The sequence below is a fragment of the Bufo gargarizans genome, chromosome 3, assembly GCF_014858855.1.
Source record: "Bufo gargarizans isolate SCDJY-AF-19 chromosome 3, ASM1485885v1, whole genome shotgun sequence".
Classification (NCBI taxonomy): domain Eukaryota; kingdom Metazoa; phylum Chordata; class Amphibia; order Anura; family Bufonidae; genus Bufo; species Bufo gargarizans.
Window position 1 is genome coordinate 518,590,649 of NC_058082.1, and position 26,320 is coordinate 518,616,968.

General features: G+C 41.1%; 1 protein-coding gene across 1 annotated transcript in view; it reads left to right on the top strand.

Annotated features, from left to right (window-relative positions):
- The window catches only part of PDK3 (pyruvate dehydrogenase kinase 3), a 149,557-nt gene extending 130,998 nt beyond the window's left edge, over positions 1–18,559 (top strand). Inside the window, exons 8-11 of the mRNA XM_044284005.1 lie at positions 13,550–13,651; positions 14,890–15,000; positions 17,988–18,101; positions 18,215–18,559. Coding sequence (XP_044139940.1) covers positions 13,550–13,651; positions 14,890–15,000; positions 17,988–18,101; positions 18,215–18,358 — 471 coding nt within the window. The 3' untranslated portion in view covers positions 18,359–18,559. The remainder of the gene's footprint in view (positions 1–13,549; positions 13,652–14,889; positions 15,001–17,987; positions 18,102–18,214) is intronic.
- The last annotated feature ends 7,761 nt before the right edge of the window (positions 18,560–26,320 follow it).

The window sequence follows — 26,320 nt, forward strand, 5'->3', positions numbered from 1 at the left end:
AATAAGGTCCTATAAGTGAACTTGACGACTCTGAAATTACATCAATTAATGTATATTAAGAATGACAAATATCTGTAAAGAAAACTGATTAAGCATACACAGAAATTAGCGAACAAAATATTCAGTGCAAAGAGAGTTTCACATATTGGTCGTTGTGGAAGGACCAAAGCCCCACACATATCGCTGCTCCTGCCGACCCCTGTCGAATCCACAGGAGCGGCGATACATGTTCACTTTTACTTTTTGCACGTTATATGCGCTGGTCACTTTACTCATCTGGTATTACACCTCTCATGAAATAATATTTCATTTTTAATGTTTTTTTACAAGTTTTTGTGATCATTTTTTGGATAACAATAAAATTTGTGATTTAATCGTGTGATTTTTTTCGGTGTGCACCATTTTGCATTTAAAACAAAGAGCAGTACTGTACACCCTCCCCCACAGTTTGTTGTCTAGTAATCTCACTCTCCTTGTCAATCAGAAAGGAGAAGGAGGGGATGACAGAAGAAACAGAAGGAGCAAGGGTGCACAGAGTGGCTTGGACACGCCTTTTGTGTACTTAACTGGTCATTTAGATTAGGATCAAATGTACTCTTTCTCTAGAAGGAAGCAATGGATCACCAATTAAAAGGTATCATTGCATTCGGCTGAGCTAGCTCTACAAGGCATTGTGACTAGTTTAACCCCTTAAGGACTTATGATGTACCAGTACGACATATTTCCCGAGTCCTTAAGGACCCATGACGTACCGGTGCATCATAACTTTAAAACTAGATTGCAGCGGGGGTTAATAGGAACAGGATGTCCGCTGAAACCATTCAGCGGGCATCCTGTCACAACGCCGGGGGGCGGTGATCGCCGCAAACCGCAGGTCAATTCAGACCTGCAGTTTGCAGCTTTACCTGAGGTTTGCGGCGGCGATCGGCGGTGCAATCGGGTCCCCATGGGGCTGTAGGGGGACCCGATGGCATGGAAGGCAGCGCGATGCCTTCCAGAGGCATCGCCGCTGCCTTCCTGTGACGTGCCTGTGAGATCCAGCCCCCTGGACATCACAGGCCGGAAGCTGTATGAGTAATACACACAGTATTCATACAGCCAATGCATTCCAATAGAGAAGTATTGGAATGCATTCTAAAGGGGATTAGACCCCCAAAAGTTCAAGTCCCAAAGTGGGACAAAAAATAAAGTGAAAATAAAAGTTGAAAATATAAAGTTTTCCCCCCAAAAAAATTTAAAGTTTCAAGTTAAAATAAACAAAAACATAATTTTCCCCAAATAAAGTTAAAAAAAAAATGGTAAAAAATAGGGGGGGGGTATACATATTAGATATTGCAGCATCCGTGACAACCTGGTTTATAAAAATATCACATGATCTAACCTGTCAGATGAATGTTGTAAATAACAAAAAATAAAAACGGTGCCAAAGCAGCTATTTCTTGTTACCTTGCCTCACAAAAAGTGTAATATAGAGCAACCAAAAATCATATGTACCCTAAACTAGTACCAACAATACTGCCAACATATCCCGTAGTTTCTGAAATGGGGTCACTTTTTTGGAGTTTCTACTCTAGGGGTGCATCAGGGGGGCTTCAAATGGGACATGGTGTAAAAAAAAATGAGTCCAGCAAAACCTGCCTTCCAAAAACCGTGTGGCATTCCTTTCCTTCTGCGCCCTGCCGTGTGCCCATGCAGCGGTTTACAACCACGTATGGGGTGTTTCTGTAAACTACAGAATCGGGGCCATAAATATTGAGTTTGGTTTGGCTGTTAACCCTTGCTTTGTAACTGGAAGAAAATTATTAGAATGGAAAATCTGCCAAATAAGTGAAATTTTGAAATTGTATCTCTATTTTCCATTAATTCTTGTGGAACACCTAAAGGGTTAAAGGGAACCTGTCACCGGGATTTTGGGTATAGAGCTGAGGACATGGGTTGCTAGATGGCCGCTAGCACATCCGCAATACCCAGTCCCCATAGCTCTGTGTGCTTTTATTGTGTAAAAAAACAGATTTGATACATATGCAAATGAACCTGAGATGAGTCCTGTATGTGACTCATCTCAGGGACAGGACTCATCTCAGGTTAATTTGCATATGTATCAAATAGTTTTTTTGATACAATAAAAGCATACAGAGCTATGGGGACTGGGTATTGCGGATGTGCTAGCGGCCATCTAGCAACCCATGTCCTCAGCTCTATACACAAAATCCAGGTGACAGGTTCCCTTTAACGATGTTTGTAAAATCAGTTTTGAATACCTTGAGGGGTGTAGTTTCTTAGATGGGGTCACTTTTATGGAGTTTCTACTCTAGGGGTGCATCAGGGGGGCTTCAAAACATGGTGTAAAAAAAAAAACAGTCCAGCAAAACCTGCCTTCCAAAAACCGTGTGGCATTCCTTTCCTTCTGCGCCCTGCTGTGTGCCCATGCAGCGGTTTACAACCACGTATGGGGTGTTTCTGTAAACTACAGAATCGGGGCCATAAATATTGAGTTTGGTTTGGCTGTTAACCCTTGCTTTGTAACTGGAAGAAAATTATTAGAATGGAAAATCTGCCAAATAAGTGAAATTTTGAAATTGTATCTCTATTTTCCATTAATTCTTGTGGAACACCTAAAGGGTTAAAGGGAACCTGTCACCGGGATTTTGGGTATAGAGCTGAGGACATGGGTTGCTAGATGGCCGCTAGCACATCCGCAATACCCAGTCCCCATAGCTCTGTGTGCTTTTATTGTGTAAAAAAACAGATTTGATACATATGCAAATGAACCTGAGATGAGTCCTGTATGTGACTCATCTCAGGGACAGGACTCATCTCAGGTTAATTTGCATATGTATCAAATAGTTTTTTGATACAATAAAAGCATACAGAGCTATGGGGACTGGGTATTGCGGATGTGCTAGCGGCCATCTAGCAACCCATGTCCTCAGCTCTATACACAAAATCCAGGTGACAGGTTCCCTTTAACGATGTTTGTAAAATCAGTTTTGAATACCTTGAGGGGTGTAGTTTCTTAGATGGGGTCACTTTTATGGAGTTTCTACTCTAGGGGTGCATCAGGGGGGCTTCAAAACATGGTGTAAAAAAAAAAACAGTCCAGCAAAACCTGCCTTCCAAAAACCGTATGGCATTCCTTTCCTTCTGGAAGTTTGGTTTGGCTGTTAACCATTGCTTTGTACCTGGAAAAAAATTATTAAAATGGAAAATCTGCCAAAAAAGTGAAAATTTTAAATTGTTTGTAAAATCAGTTTTGAATACCTTGAGGGGTGTAGTTCATAGAATGGGGTCATTTTTGGGTGGTTTCTATTATGTTAGCCTCGCAAAGTGACTTCAGACCTGAACTGGTCCATAAAAATTGGGTTTTTGAAAATTTCTGAAAAATTTCAAGATTTGCTTCTAAACTTCTAAGCCTTGTAACATCCCCAAAAAATTAAATATCATTCCAAAACATGAAGTAGACATATGGGGAATGTAAAGTAATAACTATTTTTGTAGATATTACTATGTATTATAGAAGTAGAGAAATTGAAACTTGGAAATTTGCAATTTAAAAAAAAAAAAAAGGTAAATTTTGTATTTTTTTATAAATAAAAATTACTTTTTTTTACTTCATTTTACCAGTGTCATGAAGTACAATATGTGACGAAAAAACTTTCTCAGAATGGCCTGGATAAGTCAAAGCGTTTAAAGTTATCAGCACTTAAAGTGAGATTTGCAAAAAATGGCTAAGTCCTTAAGGTGAAATAGGGCTGAGTCCTTAAGGGGTTAAAGGGGTTCTCGGGGAATTAAGAAAATAAAAATACTTAAATATGACTTTATAATAAATATATTCCCAAATACCTTTCATTAGTTAAAGTCGCTAGTTTTGTCTACAGAGCAATCACTAGGAGAAATAAAATGGCCGCCGTCCTACCAGTACACACAAAACAGGTCCTAATCACACAGGAGGACAAGTTACTTTACAACACTGAGCTGAAGAGCTGCCTCATCCTCCTCTCTGCTCTGTGAGAATTTAAATGATGACGAGACATGAAGTACAGAGAGGAGGGTGGGGATAATGAGCAGCAGCACTTGTATGCAGTCTCCATTACCACAGCTCCATGTCATCACAAACTGTCCTGTCTGTCCTCTCTGTACGTCATGTCTCCTCTGAACTAAATTCCCCAAAAATTCTGCTAAAGTTCTTATCCGCTGTATTCAGGATCATAATCCCTGACAAGTAGGAGAGGAGGATGAGGCAACTGTTTACCTCAGTGTTGTGAAGTAACTTGTTCTCCTGTGTGATTAGGACAGGTTTTGTGTGAACTAACAGGACAGCGGCCATTTTGTTTCTCCTGATGATTGCTCCCCCGATAAAACAAGCCTTAATATATAATGAAAGGTATTTGGAAATATATTTATTATAAAGTAATATTTAAGTATTTTCATTTTCTTAATTCCCAGAGAACCCCTTTAACAGACCAACTTTAAATGATGAGCATGCAGTCCTCTCTACCCATTTCCATGCACTGATCTCTGACAGCACTGGAGTCTAGTGAAGTAATTAATGGCTGTTCCACTAAAACCTTTTCCACATCAGAATACCAATGATGTTACCATTTACCTGCCAGGAATAATATTTATTAGCCACCATAGACCACCCAAACTATTATCCCCTAAACCAGTGATGGCGAACCTATGGCACGGGTGCCAGAGGTGGCACTCAGAGCCCTCTCTGTGGGCACTCGCACTGTGAAAAAAGTCTATGGTGTACCAATATGCCTTAGACTTTTCCTGCCATTCATCAGCGTAGGGCGCACTATGTACAGCACAGACAGGGCACTGAATGTAGGCAGGCTTTAATAGTTAAATGATAAAGTACATGGAATATATACTATATTGAACTATAGTATTCAGGTTAAATTGCCGTGTAGGCACTTTACGATAAATAAGTGGGTTTTGGGTTGCAGTTTGGGCACTCGGCCTCTAAAAGGTTCGACATCACTGCCCTAAACCATTCTAGACAACCATTAAATGAAACCCCTGGATTGCCATTGTCTACAAGGGATCACTTGTCAATTTTCCTATTTCTTTTAAATCGTTGACCTTTTGTATTAGATTGGTGGAAGTCCAATTGTTAACCCCTTTGCCAATGAGCTATTTAATGGGGGCAGGGCTCTGCAGTGAGCTCTGCAGCCTCTTTATTATTTATGCCTACATTTAATAGTGACAGTGCTGGGTATTGCAGCTTTGTGCCACCCAAGTGAATGGAACAAACGGACAAGTGTAAACAATGAAGAAGACACAGCATTTGCCAAAGGGCTGCTGGTACTTCAAACAGCTAATTGGAGAAGGTGCCGAGAATTGAACCTCCACCTAAGGGTCCATTCACACATCAGTATTTTTACCTTTCCAGATAAACGTTCCTTTTTTTTGCGGATCCGTTTTTCAGTACAACCTTCAGTTTTTTTACTAAAGTGCTTCCGAATCCGTTCTGTGTTTCTGTGATTCCGTTTTTTTGTTTTTTGTTTTTTTTCCCAAAAGAATAAAGAGGAGGAATAGATGTTGCTAGGGTACCAAAAAAAAAAAAAAAACTGGTGAAAACAGAGGACATCTTCTAGAACAGGTGCCAATTTATTGGGCTTTTGGTGTAGTAGGAGCTGTGTAAGAAATCTCTGCCTTGCTAGCTTAGTTTTCTACAGTTATCTCCCCGATCGTCATGTCTGAAGACTTGGATAATGTACCTGGATCATAGTGATCAATCGGTCCACTTCATATGCCATTTTGCAGGAGAGCAGAAGATGACCTGAACTTCTCTCACCACAGGCACTGAGGGCTGGACTTAATTTTTTTTTTTTTAGTTTCCTGTCAACTGATCAGTTAAAAAACTGATGACATTCGGATGGTTTTGTGCATGTCATCAGTTTTTATGCGGATCCATTGACTTGAATGGACAACGGACCAGAAAAACTGACAGAAAGTAGGACAAGCTTCATTTTTTTTCAGGATCCGCATACTCGAAAATAGGAAAACGGAACGGATTCAGTGATTCGGAAAGCACTATGATTGGTGTCCGCATTTTTACTGAGGCAATTGAAATTAATGGATCCGAAAAAACGTTCCGATTTAAAATGGAACGGAAACAGAGTGTTATAACGGACGTGTGAATGGAGCCTAATATTGATAGCCTTATATGAAGGATAGACCCTTGATTTTAATAACTGTAAAACACAATTGATCCCTAGGAAAGTAGTTAGATAGGGCTTTGGGCAGGTGTACTACCCATTTGCATCTGAAGGCACCATTAATAGTGACATATTAAATAGCACCCTTTAGGCCAATAATTGAAATTACTATTTCCCTGACACCACCAAAACAGTACTAACAGGAAGATCTACCTTCCTCTCAAGGGACAGGAAACTACGTAGAAGCCCCAAATAAAAAGCCTCCTCTTACTTACTTCAGTTTTTGTTTCCTGTCCCTTGAGGGATGCATGGAAGTCCTCCTGTTAGGAATCCTTTCACCCAGTCTATACTTTTTCCCAGTAATCTGGGAGGACTGGGTATTGAACAGGGGCTCTGGGTGGAGTGTGCACTCTCATGCACTCTTCTTACCGCTTCTTGGCTTACAGTAAGCCCTTTTTATTAAGGCAGCCCCGGGTTAGCGCTTTGTGCTCACAGGATCGTCCGTCACTGCGGCTATTGCAGATAGTGATTCCCAGTGGGCTTGTGACGTACTTACGGTGACAAACTGCGGCTTGGATGCGGACCAAAACAACGGTCGTGTGCATGAGGCCTAAATCTGCTGCCAGTGACACGTCCAGGAAGAATTGTGCTATTTGTAGGAAAGCCTTACCCACCGCATATAAAAAGCCCTTATGCTCTCGGGGAGACAAATACAGCCATGTTTAGGCCAGGCATAGATGATTGCATCCCTTTCAGTAGTAAAGCAAGCCTCTAACATTCTAGCAGATGCCTCCGCAGACTTGGGGAGGCTGACAACTAGATCGGCTGCCTTGTCCAATGCCACACACAAAGCTGTCTGGCTCTGATCCTTGTTAGGAGACTCAGGGTCAAAAATCAGACTTTTTTTCTATACCCTGTGAAGGAGACAGATTATTTGGTTTTGCTTTGGACAACATTTTTGAAAAGGCATCGGACAAGAAAAAATAATTTCCCTCTGAGTCCTGTTTTTTCCAGCAGAGGCGTTCCTTTCGCATCCCATCTGGATGTACAGCATCATGGAATTAATGGCGCCTTAAAATAAATAATAATAATATCCAGGGAAGGGGAAGACAAGAACAAAGAAAAAAGGAATCTACTCACAGGTGGCAACCAGCAAAGGGCAGAGCGAAGGAATTCCTGTTTAATCCTGACAGATCCACCAAAAAATCACAATAATGCCAGGTTTCCAGTGGACGGCTGTATTTTCCATCAGGCATAGGAGAATATAACCTCATCGACCTGGGTCCTAAAAACATCGAACAGGGTTACAGGTTTCGCCATAAGACTTAAATCTGGTTTTGACAGTCCTCATGTTCCCTCTGTTTGAGCCTGTATCAGACATTTCTTTAAAACCTTACTTACAAGACCACCTTCCCTACCCACAGCCTGCAGAGTGGAAGAACTTCAAGCTTTCTCATGCAGACTACCATTACCTACTATTATAGAGGATAGGATAATCCTGAAACATTTCCAAGCTTTTTCTCCCAAAGGTCTTCTCCAGATTTCATTGCCAGCGGGAAGTATCTTTTTTCCTTTTGTGCACAGGCAAAATCTGGATGTGCATAAATGCATTATAACATACTTGGAGGTTACAAAATCATTCAGAAACATGCACCAACTTCTCGTGAAGTATGAAGGGCCCAACACAGGGAAATCGGCAAGTAAAGCTAAAATAACACAATGGATCTGACATGCTATTTTTTCTGTTATCAGGAAAAAGCGTTATCTCCTCAAATAGGGCTTAGGACACATTCAACCAGAGCTATTTCTGCATCATGTCCATCTACCTTTTTTTAAACATTATAATTTGGACATTCTAACAAATGAATATTTGGTTTTTCTCTGTAAATCCTCCTTTCAGTGTCATTGTGGAGGTGTCAGGTAAAGATGAAAATTACTGTTACCAGTAATTGAATTTCCCATTAACCTTGACAACAACACTGGGGATTCCCACCCTTATGTTTTTTGTTCTGTTTAAAATTTGTGTTGAAATACATATTTTTTTATGTGTCACTCTGATTTCTCTGTCACTAAAACTGAAGTAGGTAAGAGGGAGGAGGCTTTTTATTTGGGGCTTCTTTGTCGTTTCCTGTCCCTTGAGAGTTAGGGAGATCCTCCTGTTCGTGCCGTTGTGGAGGTTAATGGGAAATCCAATTACTGGAAAGAGAAACTTGCACCCTTTGTGGTCAACAGCAGATTTCTGTACTACAATTATTTTTGTTTTAGAAAGGCCGAAGTCCATTGCAGTGAGCCATTTGTGGGTATTCTAATGTGTGCAATTTTGCAAATTAGAAGTTAGACTCCATGTGGACGCTTTTATTCAAGGTGTGTTCATTCACTGGGTAATAACGTAGAAGAATGCAGCAGGAATGATATTTTTCCTCCTTGAGCAGGAAAGTCTCCACAACTCCCCAGTCTCACTAGGACATTTACAGTAGATGGCTACATGAGATGGCATTTACACACCTCACTGGGAAATAGTATGCCTATGTGTTCTGGGGTGATGAGGGCAAATATCCAGAAAAAAATAGCACTTCAGAAAAAAGCTTTTTCCTTCTCAATAAATATTCTTTATATCATTTTCCAGATGCAAATTATCATGTCACACTTTAACTTCTTAGCACCACCTTATTAGGAAAAAGACAGTTACATTAAAGTTTGTCTGTTCTGGATTTGTGTGTTAGCATAGAGCAATGATTTGGTATTACAGGCCCCTTGGTAATGTTGAGAGACTATCATACAGTAATGTGGAGTCTTGGGTAGGGACTCAATGGTTATCCCAATTTTTTTTTCCAAATCTGCTGTTCTACATTAGTCTAAAAGGGTTTCCAGGTTTTTGATATTGATGGCCTATCTACAGGATAGATCATCAATATCTGATCACTAGGGGTCAGACACCTCGCACCACCTCCGACCAGCTGTTGGAAGAGGCTATGGCACTTTGGTGTAGTAAATTGTATTGTGGCTTTGCTTGATATTGCAGCCTAGGCCCATTCAGTTGAATGGACTGAGCTGCAATTAGACCATGGGACAGATTTATGTTACGTTACTGGCCTAGAAAGAGGCTGCAGCACTAATGGGAGTCCCGCAGCCTCTTCAAACAGCTGATCTGCAGGGGTGCCAAGAGTTGGACCCCCACTGATCAGATACTGATGACCTATCCTGTGGATAAACCAATATGAGTCCCAGAAATTCCCTTCAATGTTCAGCCTTCTCTACAATAATATCTGCTTTAATGGTTAAGCCAAGCATTATGTGGTTTAATTCCTGTGGACTTAGGTCACTGCCCAGACTTGGAAAAAAGGATAATAAAAAGTTAATCCCAGACTCATGAGAAAACATGGTCATTGGAAATTCTTCTTTTTAAGGCATATTAAAAATATGTCTTGGTGAAGGAGCAGCAAAGCATTATGGGTCAGAACTTGTGCCTTTTGAAATGTTCACATAATTCTTTCCGGAACAAAGTAATAACAGTGTGTATTGGAATCCAGTTAAGGATAAAATGCCTTGCCATAATTATTTAGAATTAGAGGTATCACTATCCTAATCTTGGCTTCAGTTCAACCTGGTTCCAGAGTAATTTACTGCTATAATAAGGGATAACACGACTTGGGTGGCGTGAAGCAGCAAGCATTTCATTTCATGAGAAGAGATTGGCAGTTTCCACAATGATATATTGTGGTGCCTTGTTACACGCAGTCCTTGAGCAACAATTTTATTAATAATTGGGCATTTAAATAGCTACTTTATTCTGAAGTTAAGCCTATTACCTTGTTATTTTACTTTTATAATTAGTAATCATAGTAGCAGAAAGTAGTAATTTTGACTCAAAGAAGACTTGAGTTCAGTCTTCTTGTTGCTTACAGCAGTATTCCCCTACTGGCACGAAGCACGCAATACTTCTCTCGGCCGATATCGACACCATAATCTGGTTGTTGGGCCCTCTCCAAAATTTAGGAATTAAACAAAACTATTCAGCAGTCACATTTTCAAATACACTTAATGGATAGGGGCTCTGTCATTACTTATAGAAGGGCTGCACAGCTGTACATATGTTGTACTGTAATATTCTCAATTATTATTTTTCTTTTATGTTACCTGCTGTGTGTTTTTTTTTTTTTTCTTTCATTTTTTAGGGAAAAAACACATTTAAAACAGTTCAGTAACGTAGATGCACACAATCAATTAGACATTTCAACAACGGTTTGGAGCAATGAAGAGATACCACAGAAGTCTGTCATTGTATTTCCTTCAGAACAGAGTTTTTGCCATTGCTGAATAATAATTATGTTATGCATTTTTACCTCATTCGCTCGCTCATACACACCTCCACAACTCCGCTGGATTCCCACCTTCCTTTAGGCTATCTATGTTTTAGCATTGAGCTATAATCCCCAGATTTTATCAAATTTCTCCGGGTTATTTCTGGCTAAATATGTCATCTTGTACATTGGCAAGGCTTCTTCCATTAGTTGCATTCAGTGTTGGATTGAGGGGACTTTAGGGGGCTTCCAATTCAATAGGATAGACTTCCTAGCATAGAACATTAGATGTCGATATATTTTTTTTTTAGAGTATTTGGTTTGCAATAGATCATCTCCCAGTCCTAACAATTTTGGGGCACTCCCAAATCATGTGGATCAGAGTGCCTGTCTCTCCATTACATCTAGAACATAGTGAACTCTCAAGTTGATGCATTTGTTCTAATTTGACCAGGGTTAGGTGAACTCTGTAGCCACTTTACTTGTATCAGTTGGTCTCTAGCGCTTATGACTGTGTTCCTCCAGTTGTGTGTGAGTTCCTTCTCATGCATATCTTCTAATCTGATGACATCTTTCTGCCACTTTGCCATAGCTATGGTCAACGGGGAGGCTAATTGGGATATAAGTACTGAATAAAAGGAGGATATTGGCTTGCATAAGTTTGTTTGTCTAACAATTTTTTCGATCTCTCCATACTTTATCTCGATCCTGCCGCTACCAAATTGCTTTACAGAAGCGTGTCTTAATTTAAAATATCTAAAGAGACTGTTCCTGGGTAAACAGTACTCCTCCCTTAATTCATGAACAGCTATATACGTTCCTTCTGAGAATATCTGGGTCATGTATTTGATTCCATGTTTCGGCCAAAACTCAAAATCTGGAATTGTGTCTAGTTCCGGTAACTTTGCATTTCTCCACAATGGCAATACAGGGGACCATCCCTCCCCCCTCCCCTTATTACCCCATACCCACACATAATCGTTCCATACTTTTATTACTGCTGTCATGTTAAAGGTGAAATGTCCTGCTGGGTATTTACCTAATCTGTTAAAAAAAAAATTGTCAGGGCCTCATATGATCCAAGGAGTGCCGCCTCCAGCACCACTGCTGGGTTGCTGGCATCCGCTCTTACCCACCAGCTTGCATATGTCAGCTGGACAGCACAGTAATATCTGTACATATCCGGCAGGGCCAGGCCACCCCGAGTGCTACCTGCCATTTACAAGTAAGCCCTAGTGTATAGTAAATATCCGACATTAAGATTAGATCTGCAATACATTGGAAAAACTGGGGCCATCACATTGTGTATCAGCTCTGGGTCAGACAAAAAAAATAAATTCAGCTTGCCCAGTTCTTTTCCTGACAGATGATGCCAGGGCAGAGAAGGATCAGGCAACGTGAAATTGGGAGCTCCCCATACACATTAGATTGGAATAGCCTTCCTGCAGAAGTGGTAGCTGCAAACAGTGATGGCCAGTTCGCATTGTTCGCCCGCGAACATATGCAGCCTGCCATCTTTTTTCACAAGTCTGACGAGGCACAGGTAAGCCCTTACCTGTGCCTGTGCCGCGAGCTGGTCTGAAAACAAATGCGGTCACCGGGAGCAGGCAGTTCCAAGAACAGCCTGATGAAGGCCCCCGGTGGCTGTTCTCAGAACTGCCTGCTCCCGCTGATCGCACTTGTTTTCAGACCGGGTCGCGTACAGGTAAGGGCTTACCTGTGCCTCGCCGGACTTGTGAAAAAAGATGGCAGCCCGCATATGTTCGCAGGCGAACAATGCAAACTGGTCATCACTGGCTGCAAATACAGTGAAGGAGTTTAAACATGCATGGGATAGGCATAATGCCATCCTTCATATAAGATAGGGCTATTCATAGTATTCAGTACATTGGGCAGACTAGATGGGCCAAATGGTTCTTATCTGCCGACACATTCTAAATTGGGAGCTCCCCATACACATTACATTGTCTTCACGACGCAGCGAACAGTTCGGCCAACCATGCACTAAATCAAATAACAAGTTTAACTGGCTACAGCCATGATGCACTCTGAGGCACTGCAGCATTTCAAAGAAAGCTTAGTTTAGAAAGAAACCGAGAATGGGGAGAAGATTAGTTGGGGGTTCTGTTCTCCGTTTTTACCACACTCCGCTCGGCCTGGTTGACAGGTCTGTCCCTATTGTCTATAGTAAAAAAAAAAAAGACCAGGCAGAGAAAAGTTGACGCCTCTCCCTGTTCCTGGCTTCTTTTCTCTGAAACGCCTCTCCATTCAGATTTTGTTTGTAACCAGGAACCCTCTTGGTTGAACCATGGGCATGAAGTATAAAGCTCTTAACAGGTTGCTTGTGGTGCTTAAAATGTTAGTCTCCATGTTTAAGCATTAGGTATTATGAGTAGTTATGCTGTAGATAGACGTGAGTGTCCCACTACTGTATGTATCTGAAACCATCTTTGTAGGATCCTGAAATTCAAGGCGCCATACACATTTGATAGTGGTCAGCAGTACGACAGCTCTCTCTCCCGACTCCCCATGATTTGCTTATAGACCTTCACGTTCGGTTTGGCTGAATATGAATGTGTATTCAATAGGAAGAGGGGAGAAAACCGCTTCTAGACATTTTTGACTGTAGCTCGTCTCCCGGGAGAACAAAAGGATCAGGCAAAAATATTTACTTTGCCTGATCCTTCTCTCTCCCAACATCATCTATCAAAGGAGAGTTGGGATCTCCCATAAACATTAGGCTGTCGGCCGGACCTCATGTTCTCAATACATTAATTTGTATTACTGCTTTAACATATTACAGTATTCTTAATGATGAGTAAGCCATTGCATGTAATTTTTGTATTTTTTTGCATTTAGTAACTCATTTTAGTTATGTATCTCTAAAGAATTTTCCCAATGCACAGCTTAATAGCAATCTATGATCATTTTATTTATTTTCCTTGTAATTTTTTTTTTAGCTAGTTAGTATATCTGTACTCAGTGTGTGTCTGTTCTTAGGTCCAAATATGCCATAAAATCTCACATTTCTGTTCCCTCAAGAATTCATGCCATAAAATCTCACATTTCTGTTCCCTCAAGAATTCAATGAGAGCCACTGTGGAGCAACATGAAGGCCGCACTGAGGCCCTGCCACCTGTGAAGACATTGGTCACACTTGGAAAGGAAGATCTATCTATAAAGGCATGTTCATACTATATATTATCCTCCCTCCTATATGCATTAAATTAGTATTTTTAATCGTGTAATAGGCAAATAAGAAGAAATAATTACAAAGCTGTTTGTGTCTGTCACTATAGTTTATACATATTGAAAGCCTTAAACAGCCCCGGTCAGCATTATCAACCCTAATGAACCATACTGGCTTTTAGGGTTTATCATTCTTATTAAAATGATACCTTTCATTGTATATTAAACAGCTGCAGAGATAGCTGTGTTTTTATTCATCAGTAAATGAGCAAGTTGGAGCACCAGCAGGCGGGGCTGAATACTTGGAGCACTGCTTTTATAACACCCCTGTGCTGTTTACTCCCATCTCCCCTTGAATGACATGGCTAGACATCAGCATGCTGAGGGCAAAGCTGTGTCCTAGCATGTATATATCATATACACTACTTACTTTAGTCTCACAGTGTTGAGAATACAGGTTTTCTATGCTTAGAAAGATAATACATCTTACTGCCTTACTCACAGGCACAATATATGATTATAAAGACACCAGTAATATGTATTAACTTTCTAAGAATAGAAAACTATTCCTCGCAGTATGATAAGGCTATAGCTTGGTGGTAAGTGGTCAGCCTTGCAAGTACATGTCCCAGGTTCAAATCCCAGGAGAGCATTCTGGATCTGTTTCTTTAAAAAAGGCTATAGCCTTAATATATTGAGAATAGAGGTTTTCTATGCTTAGAAAGTTAATACATATTGTTGGTTTACTCACAGGCACAATATATGAATATAAAGACACCAGTAATATGTATTAGCTTCCTTAGTATAGACAACCTCTATTCTCAAAAAATTAAGGCTATAGCCTTTTATTATGGGTTAAATGAGGGAGAAAAAAAATAACTGAAGAAACAGTTCCGGAATTTTCTCCTGGGATTTGAACCTAGGACATGTATTTGCAAGGCTGACCACTTACCTCCAGGCACTTTTCAAAGAATTCAGTTCTGCCAAATGGTGCTCCAAAGTGCTCATTTGCATACGAATAAAAACACTGATATTTCTGCAGCTGTTTAACATACAGACAAAAGATGGGTATCATTTCAATCAGCGTGATCAACCTCACCAGACAGTATGCTTAGAATCGATCATGCTGATAGTCTTTTTAAATCTAAAACAGTAGGTGTTATTGGGAGCTCACTGCATACTGTCACCTCAGGTTAAATCATTGTGAGAAGTAACATGTTACCCTTCCCTAGATCAGTGACCAAGGTGGTGGAGTGCCATTGCGGAAGATAGATCGCCTGTTCAATTACATGTATTCCACAGCACCTAGACCCAGTTTAGAGCCAAGCAGAGCAGCTCCTTTGGTAAGTTGAAAACATCTTGTATGTACAGTGGATATAAAAAGTCTATACACCCTTGTTAAAATGTCAGGTTTCTGTGCTGTAAAAAAATGAGACAAAGATAAATAATTTCATAACTTTTTCCACCTTTAATGTGACCTATAAACTGCACCACTCAATTGAAAAACACACTTAAATATTTAAGGTGGAGGAAAGAGAACAAAAAAAACTAAAATAACTGGAGATGTAGCTGTGTTCATAATTAAGCTATCACATTCAAAATCATGTTAAATAGGAGTCAGCATACACCTGCCATCATTTAAAGTGCCTCTGATTAACTCCAAATAAAGTTCAGCTGCTCTAGTTGGTCTTTCCTGAAATTTTCTTAGTCGCATCCCACAGCAAAAGCCATGGTCCACAGAGAGCTTCCAAAGCATCAAAGGGATCTCATTGTTAAAAGGTATCAGTCAGGAGAAGGGTACAAAAGAATTTCCAAGGCATTAGATGTAACATGGAGCACAGTGAAGACAGTCATCATCAAGTGGAGAAAATATGGCACAACAGTAACATTACCAAGAACTGGACGTCCCTCCAAAATTGATGAAGAGACGAGAAGAAAACTGGTCTGGAAGGCTACCAAGAGGCCTACAGCAACATACAGGAGCTGCAGGAATATCCGGCAAGCACTGGCTGTGTGGTACATGTGACAAAAATCTCCCGTAGTCTTCATATGTCTGGGCTATGGGGTAGAGTGGCAAGACAAAAGCCTTTTCTTACGAAGAAAAACATCCGAACCAGGCTACATGTTGCAAAAACACATCTGAAGTCTCCCAAAAGCATGTGGGAAAAGGTGTTATGGTCTGATGAAACCAAGGTGGAACTTTTTGTCCATAATTCCAAAAGATATGTTTGGCGCAAAAACAACACTGCACATCACCAAAAGAACACCATACCCACAGTGAAGCATGGTGGAGGCAGCATCATGCTTTGGAGCTGTTTTTCTTCAGCTGGAACTGGAGCCTTAGTTAAGCTAGAGGCAATTATGAACAGTTCCAAATACCAGTCAATATTGGCACAAAACCTTTAGGCTTCTGCTAGAAAGCTGAACATGGAGAGGAACTTCATCTTTCATCATGACAACAACCCAAAGCATACATCCAAATCAACAAAGGAATGACTTCACCAGAAGAAGATTAAAGTTTTGAAAGGGCCTAGCCAGAGCACAGACCTGAATTCGATTGAAAATCTGTGGGGTGATCTGAAGAGGGCTGTGCACAAGAGATGCCCTCGCAATCTGACAGATTTAGAGTGTTTTTGCAAAGAAGAGTGGGCAAATCTTGCCAAGTCAAAATGTGCCATGCTGATAGACTCATACCTAAAAAGACTGAGTGCTGTAATAAAATCAAAAGGTGCTTCAACAAAGTATTAGTTTATTTTTATATTTTTTCTTCCCTCTACCTAAAAGATTTCAGTTTGGTTTTTCAATTGAGTGGTACAGTTAATAGGTCACATTAAAGGTGGGAAAAGTTCTGAAATGATTTATCTTTGTCAAATTTTTTTACATCACAGAAACCTGAAATTTTAACAGGGGTGTGTAGACTTTTTATATCCACTGTATGTAGGTTCTTCCCAGCTTTGTAAGAAAACTGAGCAAACTAAAGCATTTTACACAACTTATTGTTTTTAGTATCAACTGTTCCATTACTTATTTTAAGTTGAAAGATAGTTAAAGGGGTCTTTCTTACTAGAAAAAATATTAGCGATCATTTGGGGATATCAAACATTATATCAGACCTCACAGAGTGGCCGTCCAGCGGTGGTGATCATACTTATCTGGTCCCCACCGCTTGGTTCAATAGTCCACAATAAAAGTGTCCCTTCACAGTTTCACATTATTCAATCAGTGCTGCCAGTGTCAGACTGTGCAGGACACACCACAACTGGTGACACCGATATGGACAGGTCCTCCCACTACTACAAGTTGCTAAGATGTTAATGTCTCCACGTGCGCAATAGTTATACATACAAATAGTCAGCTTTTTTTGTTTTTGTTTTTACTTTTTCCAACTTTTAATTTCCCCATGGGATCTGTATCATTTCAGGTTGCACGGGTGGGCTGTCTGATCATGATGATGCTTTCCCCACAAAGCTATGTGTGCTGATGGGATATCTGAACCGTATTCCCATAGTGCCCCTGCATTCACCCAAGATGGCGAATGTGCAGGGAAAGTGGCCTGGCTAAGGCTGCTTCGTATCTGTGCTGAACATTTGCAGAACAAATTCTACGTACTGAGATACACATTACAATGCTTGTAAGGCCCCATGCACACATCTGTGGGCCGGCCGTGCCTGTGCTGCGGTCTGCAATGCACTGGCACCGACCGCGTGCCCGCTGTTTGCGGACGCGGACCTGTTCATTTGAATGTGGTCCACGATACACATCCGGCGGTCTGGCGGTCTGCACAGCAAAAAAGTAGTGCATGCACTACTTTTTTTGGTGCGGAGACATGGACAGAAAACCCACAGAAGCACTTAGTAGTGCTTCAATGGCTTCAGATCTGTGCATCGATTCCGCACCGTATCTTCCCAATTGTGGACCCATTCAAGTCAGTGGCTGTTTGCAGGCTGCAATACAGGCATGGCCCTGCTACAGTCATGTGCAGGAGGCCTTAGTGTCTCAAGTCTTCCTGGGCCCCCGGTGAAGCCTTGTAGATTTTCTCCTGTCTGCAGGCAACCACACAACTGTCTGCTCATTCTCTTTGGATGTATGTCTATACAGTTGCATACTGTCATTGTCCTTTTAGGTAGTTACAAATTTGGCTACAGAAAATGCATAAGTTAATGTTCATTTAACGGGATTGGCGTACTAAAACTAAACAATCATATCTCTATTTCAATGATGGAGCAAAATAATATTTCTCCCTTTTTCTATCAATCCCACTGTAATAATGTATTTACTGGTCTAGAAGAAAGTCATTGTGCCTTAATTCACATTTTTTATTTACATTTAGGCTGGTTTTGGGTATGGATTACCCATCTCTCGACTCTATGCTCGTTATTTCCAAGGTGACCTTAAACTCTATTCCATGGAAGGTGTTGGTACAGACGCGGTTATCTACCTTAAGGTATTACTTACAGAGGTTAAAGATTTGTGGATCTTTAATCCATCAAATCTCATATATTTATACATTTTCATAGATTTTTTAATAATAATCTTTTACCTTTTTTTTACGTTTAGGCTGTTTCCGGCGACTCATTTGAGAGACTGCCAGTATTTAACAAATCAGCATGGCGACACTACAAGAATGCGGCAGAAGCCGACGACTGGAGCAACCCAAGCAGAGAGCCACGGGATGCTTCAAAGTACAAGGCTAATAAATAGGCCGCCTTTAGGATCGACATGTGTATTGCTCTTATATTTGGGCAGTTTCTGGGGTTACAAAATCACTGTAATAATAATGGGGAACACTCTTAGGCCCCTTTCACACGGGCGAGTATTCTGCACGGATGCGATGCGCGAGTTGAACGCATTGCACCCGCACTGAATCCCGACCCATTCATTTCTATGGGGCTGTTCACATGAGCAGTGATTTTCACGCATCACTTATGCGTTGCGTGAAAATCGCAGCATGCTCTATTTTGTGTGTTTTTCACGTAACGCAGGCCCCATAGAAATGAATGGGGTTGCGTGAAAATCGCAAGCATCTGCAAGCAAGTGTGGATGCGGTGCGATTTTCACGCACGGTTGCTAGGAGACGATCGGGATGGAGACCCGTTCATTATTATTTTCCCTTATAACATGGTTCTAAGGGAAAATAATAGCATTCTGAATACAGAATGCATAGTAAAATAGCACTGGGGTAAAAAAAAAAATTAACTTACCTTAATCCACTTGCTCGCGCAGCCCGGCTTCTCTTCTGTCTGTCTTCTGTGCTGTGTGGAGGAACAGGACCTGTGGTGACGTCTCTCCGGTCATCACATGATCTTTTACCATGGTGATGAATCATGTGATGGACCGGAGTGACGTCACCACAGGTCCTGTTCCTCCACACAGCACAGAAGACAGACAGAACTTCTGTGAAAAAGTTCGGGTTTGGGTACCAAACATGCGCGATTTTTCTCACGCGCGTGCAAAATGCATTACAATGTTTTGCACTCGCACGGAAAAATTTAGCATGTTCCCGCACCTTTTCCCGCAACGCCCGTGTGAAACCAGCCTTAGAATTATCAGTGGTCTTAGTTACAAGAAAAAAGCCAGTACTTGCTGATCAGAACACCTTCTGTGACTTACAAAAGATGGCTTGGTTCAATTTAACCAGAACTGAAGGTTTGCACTGCTGTTTATGGATCTTTGTACCTCAACAGTTCGCTGCTGTTATTAGATTAGCTTTTATGCACAGTTGATTTGTGGCATTAACTGCTATTTTATCTTGGTGTTCAACAAGGATTGACACTATATTATTTTGAGATGGTATTTAAATGGCATCTGTCAGCAACTTTGTACCTATGACACTGGCTGACCTGTTACATGTGCACTTGGCAGCTGAAGGCATTTGTGTTAGTCCCATGTTAATATGTGCCCGCATTGCTGAGAAAAAGTATATTTAATTTATGCAAATGGTAAACTAGGGGCAACGGGGGCGTTGCTGTTACACCTAGAGCTCCGATTTCTCTGCAACTGCCGCACGCTCTCCACTTTGATTGACAGGGCCAGGCAGTGACGACATTTTCACTGCTTGGCCCGGTTAATCAAAGTGGATAGGGCACGACAGTTGCAGAGAGAGCAGAGCCTATAGGTGTAATGGCAATGCCCCCTTTGCTCCTAGAGGCTCATTTGCATATAATAAAACATTTTTTCTCAGCAATGCAGGCATATATGGACATGGGACCAACATAGATGGCTTCAACTGCCAAGTGCACATGTAACAGGTCAGCCAGTGTCATAGGTACAAATCTGCTGACAGATGCCCTTTTAAGTTCACTTTAAGTAATGGATAATTGCATATGCAATAATATTTAGTAAAACAGTGTAGATAGCAAAGAACAGTGATGAATAGAATGGAACTGAATATAGCTATCTGCAGCATGGGTAAAAGAGATGCTGGCCATATTTTATAACTTTGTTTATAGTACAGTGGCTCTTAAAAGTTTTGTGAACGCTTTCGAATTTTCTATATTTTGACATAAATTTGACATAACACTAGGCAGTAGAAATGTTGTGGACCTGAAGTGAGCAGTTTATGGGGGGAAACCACCAACATAAGAGTTGAAGCTGTTTTGTATGGAGGAATGGACTTAAATTCCTCTAAGCCGATGTGCAGGACTAATCAACAATTACCGGAAACATTTAGTTGCAGTTATTGCTACACCAGGGGGTCACACCAGATACTGTAAGCAAAGGTTGACACACATATTTGCCAGTCACAGACCTGTAATATTGGATCATTTTCCTCAATAGATGACCAAGTTTATTATTTTTACTAATTTGACTGAATTGGTTATCTTTATCTACTTTTAGGACTTGTGTGAAAATCTGATGTAGTTTTAGGTCAAATTCATGTAGAAATGTAGAACATTTTGAAGGGTTCATAAACTTGCAAGCACTGCTATTGTGGTTTAGGTATTGACCCATTTGGAGTGGTCATTTGATCGCTGAAATTGGGGTAGCTTTATAATTCATAAAAAACATGCCACTTGCCCAATGGACAAAGTAAAAAACAAGCCACTTGTCCGGTGGACATAGTAAGAAAACATGCCACTTGTCCGGTGGACAATGCTTTGTTTGAGTCTGAAATGTTATTTTTATTCCATGTAAGTTAAAAAATGGGAATATTGTTTTGAAAAATAGCTGAAGTTTTACCCAGTGTGAAGCTGCAGTAATGAGCAACTTTAAAGAATGACCTTATTATGTAATGGACAGTTAAATTATTCGGTGTATATATCTCTGCTGATATGCACATTCTACTGTTTGCTTACCTACAGTAGTATTTTTTGGCAATACTTTGAGAACGGGTAGAAACGTAATTGAGAACGGGTAGAAACATGAAACATGCATTGTATTTATTGTGTTCCTAATTTTAATTACTTAAAATGGTCTTATTGTTAATGGGGGTGGGGGGGGGGGGGCGTCTGCAATACAACTTGTGGGCTTTTCACATTAGTGTGTTCTGGATGTATTAAACATCCATATTATTCACGTGTGTCATGGCACACCATGGCTTTAACTGACCTGAACTTACAGCATCATGGGACTGTATGATACTTTGAATTCGGGTCAGGCTCTATCGCATGTAATATGGATGTGTACTAATTCTCGAATACGTGAATAGCCTGATAATGGCAATTTAGTTGATTTTCTCTGATGTGGTTTTCAGTTCCAAAACACTTCATTACCAAAGAAGATTGTGTATAACCTCACTTGCATAAATTACACTATTTATCTGGCACATATGTAGATGTGTCCACAGTCAAAGGATGAGGCTGCCCTTTAGTGTGTAGTGCCCCGATAACAGCAGCCATGTTGACCCAATATTCTGACACAGAGAATATTTAATTTATACACCTGGTTATTCCTGGTGCAAGCTGTGTGGGTTGAGCATTACACAAGGAATATCGGTGTCATACACTGCCCCCTTTACACACGCAAAACTTTTTGCTGAGTGTTTCTTTAAATGACCTGTTGTTTAAATCACATGACATTTTATGTTAAAGGGGTTGTCAAAGTTATATTTATTGATGACCTATCCTCAGGATAGGTCATCAATATCAGATCGGCTGGGGTCCGACACCCGGCACCCCCGCCAATCAGCTGTTTGAAGAGGATGCGCGCGCCGTGCCAGCGCTGCCTCCTCTTCACTGTTTACCTTCTCGCCGTTCCATCTGCAGCGGTGAGCAGGTGTAATTACACCTAACCGTCCCATTCATTTCAATTGGACGGATCGTTCCCATACACTTGTATAGGAGCGATCCGTACCAGTGACGTGAATGGGACGGCTTGGGTGTAATTACACCTGCTCACCGCTGCAGATGCAACCCCGAGCAGGTAAACAGTGAAGAGGAGGCAGCGCTGGCACGGCGCGCGCCTCCTCTTCAAACAGCTGATCGGCGCGGGTGCTGGGTGTCGGACCCCAGCCGATCTGATATTGATGAGCTATCCTGAGGATAGGTCATTAATAAATATAACTTGGACAACCCCTTTAATCATTTTTGGTGATTTTTTTTTTTTTTTTTACTTCTCATTTCATTATCCATATTTAAAAATAATACTAAAATCTTCCATTTGTTTCACTGTGCAAGCCTCACAATAGTCAGGTACTGCCACCTCTCTAGTGATCTCTTTTCAGCAGTCATCTCATTATTATCACTGGCAGGATGACATTGGCAGATGACACCTATTTATAGGTGACACAAGATCACACCATTCAGAAAAGCATTCCCCCAAGCTTCCTTCAGAATTGAGTCATCTCTTCTGCAGGGCAGCAGCCCAAGCATGATGGTTGCCTCCATAATCCTATACAGAAAATAGAATAAACAATATGTTTCAGACGGGATGTACCGTACATAGATCGTTCAGGGCCCTGTAGGAAAACTTAGCATGGCCCACCTTATTTCCCAGTATGCATGTAGCAAACGCTTACAGGCAACATATTTCTGGCTTATGATTTTTTATTTTTTTTTTAAGCAGAATAAATAATAATAAAAGAATTGGAATAGAGAAGCTGACTTTCTGCCTCACCCACTTTAGCAATTGCTACGTAAATATGGTGCCCATTCTGAGCCACAGAACTGCCATAAATACAATGGTAAATCTCCCCATCCATTTCTATGTCTGTGGCTTGCCTCATACAGTGTATTATAAAACTGTCTGAAACTGCCACTAGGGAAGCTCCGTGCCTAGGAATTTATACAGTTACCATTGAATGCAATAGAAGCGTTAAAAATCATTTTTCACTGAGCTTCCCTGGTAGTTGCATGAAAATAATGAGGGGGTCATTAATCAAACAGAAATACGCCTAAATTAGTGCCGGAATCTGCAACTTCTCCCCGCTCAAGTCAGGTCTTAAAAAGGGGCCATGGGATGGGCAGGGAAAGGGACAGGCCGGTCTGTTCATAACTCTGGCGGATCCAGCAATAGGGTCTTATTAAGACCAGCGTCTAAAACGGCAGTTTTAATAAATGTGCCCCTGAGTTTTCTTGTTGGAGAAAAGAGGAGGAAAGAGTTCAGCGCTAGGCCCCTTTTACCCCCCTTTACAGTTGCATGGTCTGCCTCCATGGAAGGCATGCCACTGTGTTTTAGCTGTTTTATACATTAATAAAAAAAAAAAAATCATACGGTTGATGGGCTAAAAAAAAAAAATTATGAATTAGGGCTCATGCACCCGGCCGTGGCTGTATTGGAGCACGCATACAGAGGGTCCGCAATACACGGGCATCGGCTGTGTGCACCCTGCCCCACGGATCACGGACCCATTCACTTGAATGGGTCCGCAATCACGGAAATGCGGAACGGAGGCACAGATCAGAAGCACTACGAAGTGCTTCCGTAGGTTTTCTGTCTGTGCCTCCGCATCGCCAAAAAGTAGTGCATGCACTACTTTTTTGCTGTGCGGACCGTCAGATGTTGATCACGAACCCCATTCAAGTGCATGGGTCCGCAATCCACATGCGGCTGCCCCACGGTCGGTGCCCGTGCATTGCGGACTGCAATTTGCGGTCCGCAGCACGGGCCCAGCCAGCACGCGGTTGTATGCATGAGCCTTTACTAAAACATTTAAAGTACACAGAACTTAGCTTGGGTATCTGTCTGGCACAAGCCTGATCAATTGTTATTGCTGATTTATTCATGATGACAGATGTACAATTACAATATAACGTCTCTTATCTTTTGGACCGAACATTAAAGGGGTTGTTCACTAATTTCCAGGCCCCTCAGACTGGCAGGAGGCGCTTTGGTGATCATACTTGCCTGATCCCTGGAGCTGGGTTCTGGCTCATTCGCTCCCCAGCCTCCACTGCTTGTCTCAAGTCCCTCCATGTAAACTACCGTTTTGACGCAGCTGCAGCCAATCACAAATCTGCTCCCCTTGAGTCATGTGCCCATTTGACATGAGGCAAGGGAGCAGCAGTGATTGGCTGTAGCTGCGTCAAACAGAAGGTTTACATGGAAGAACCTAAGACGAGCAAGAAAGTTGGGAAGCAGCATCGGGGCCAGGCGAGTATGATCACCAACGTGGCTCCCATCAGTCTGAGAGGTCTGGATATGAGTTCACAACTCCTTTATGTGTACAGATGCGGTCTGCAATTAAAGTATAAGGGCTCATTCAGACGGCCACATGAATGAGTCCGCATCCGTTCCGCAATTTTGCGGAACGGGTGTGGACCCATTCATTTCAATGGGGCCGCAAAAGATGCGGACAGCACACTGTGTGCTATCTGCATCAATGGTTCCGTTCCGTGGCTCCGTGGTAAAGATAGAACAAGAATAGGCATTTTCAATTATGGTTGCAGCCATGTGCAGATTGCGGAACGCACACGGCTGGTATCCGTGTTTTGCGGATTCGCAAAGCACTACAGCCGTCTGAATTGGCCCTAAGGCTGCATTCACAAATACATTTTTATTTTATTTTTTTAAACCCAGAAACTTCACCTGTCACTTATAGCCACTGCTGTGTTTGGATCAGTTGCACCATAGCAACCAATCAGATTTCACCTTTCATTTTCCAAAGGAGCTGTCAAAAATGAAAGGTGGAATCTCATTGGTTGCTATGGGCAACTAAGCCAGTTCTTTACAACAGTTTGATAAATGACCCCCCATATGTGTAAATCAAGTCTTAGACCAGGGACACACAAATCTTTCCTCTGTTGTACCTTTAGGATCCACTCCTGGATTTGGCTAAGACGGGTTTAAAACATAACAAAACTGCTAAGTGTGACCTTGGCCTTATCATGTCTTGATTTCATCTGCATCAAATCCTATCTTTGTGTTCATGTTTTATATAAAAGCATTATAACTTCTTATGCTACAATGTGTTTAGTAGAGGCCTTTAGGGTTGAAATGCCTCATGTAGAACAATAAAAGGTACATTATTTAAAGTTGTAATCTTTAGACTAGGCCTGGTTAAACATGACCTTCATTTTCTTATTCCTTTTGCCGTCTATGTAATTTCATTTTATCTGATTCTTGTAGTTCACTATTATTATGCATTATTTATATTGAGTGTTTCCGTGAACCTGCTGCTTTTACTCCTCTAATGGATTATTACATTCTATATTCTATGTTAAACAAAAGATAGATTTCTGGAAAATAAAAAAAAACTATTTTTTTAAGAATGCATTGACTCATTTATTTGATTTTCCTTGGCTCTTTTTCATTAAGTTCAAATCATATAAAACAGGGATAAAAACAGTAAGGGGCAGGTTTATGACACTGTCTTTGTTGTCCATCCATAGCAACCAATCACTGTGCAGCTTTTATGTTTTGAGAGGTGAATACATAATAAAAGCTGTGCTGTGATTGGTTGCCATTTCTTTTAGTCAGTGTGATAAGTCTGTTCACACAACAGATTTTATGGAGTTTTTATGCTTTTTTCTTTGTTTTTTGTTTTGTTTTTGTTTTTTTTTAATACAAAGTTTCAGCTTGAGGTTTTTTTGCGCACAGCTGCACCAAAAAATTTATTACTTAAATAGAGCAGTTTTTTTATGCTTCCCATTCATTTTGATAGGAGATTCAGTGCGGATTCTGCCCCAAGATATAGGGCAAGTTGCCTCTTTTTTCCACATGGAAAAAAAGCAAGTGCTGCTTCCCATTAAAATGAATAGGAGACTGTTTTAAGGCAGAAATGATCCAAAATCAGTGCCCAAAAAACTCAATGTGAACTGGCAGAAAGTGTTCAAATACCATGCCTACATAAAGTAACTGTTTCCATGAACATTCCTATTGACTTTAGGAAAGGGTTTTCCCCTTTCCCAACACAAAATACCAGCCAAGTTTATGCAGGAAAAAGGGGGTTGTGGTTTGGGGACATGGCTTAACGGAGTTGTATCACCTATGACATTGGGGGCATATCGCTAGGACACACACCTATCTTTAGAACGGAGCCGCAAAGTGAAGGAGGGTGGCCACACTTGCATTTATTCCTATGGGAGCGCCGAAAATAGCCGAGTGCAGGCTTGGCTATTTCCATCTGCCCCAAGTGAATAGAGTAGTGGCCGCACTTGCATATTGTGCTTCCCATTCATTTCAACAGGACTGCCGAAAAGCTATTTTCGTTGCTCCCATAGGAACAAATAAATAGCAGCCACACATGCGCGGTGCTGTTATTTGAGAGAAATGGTTTGATCATAC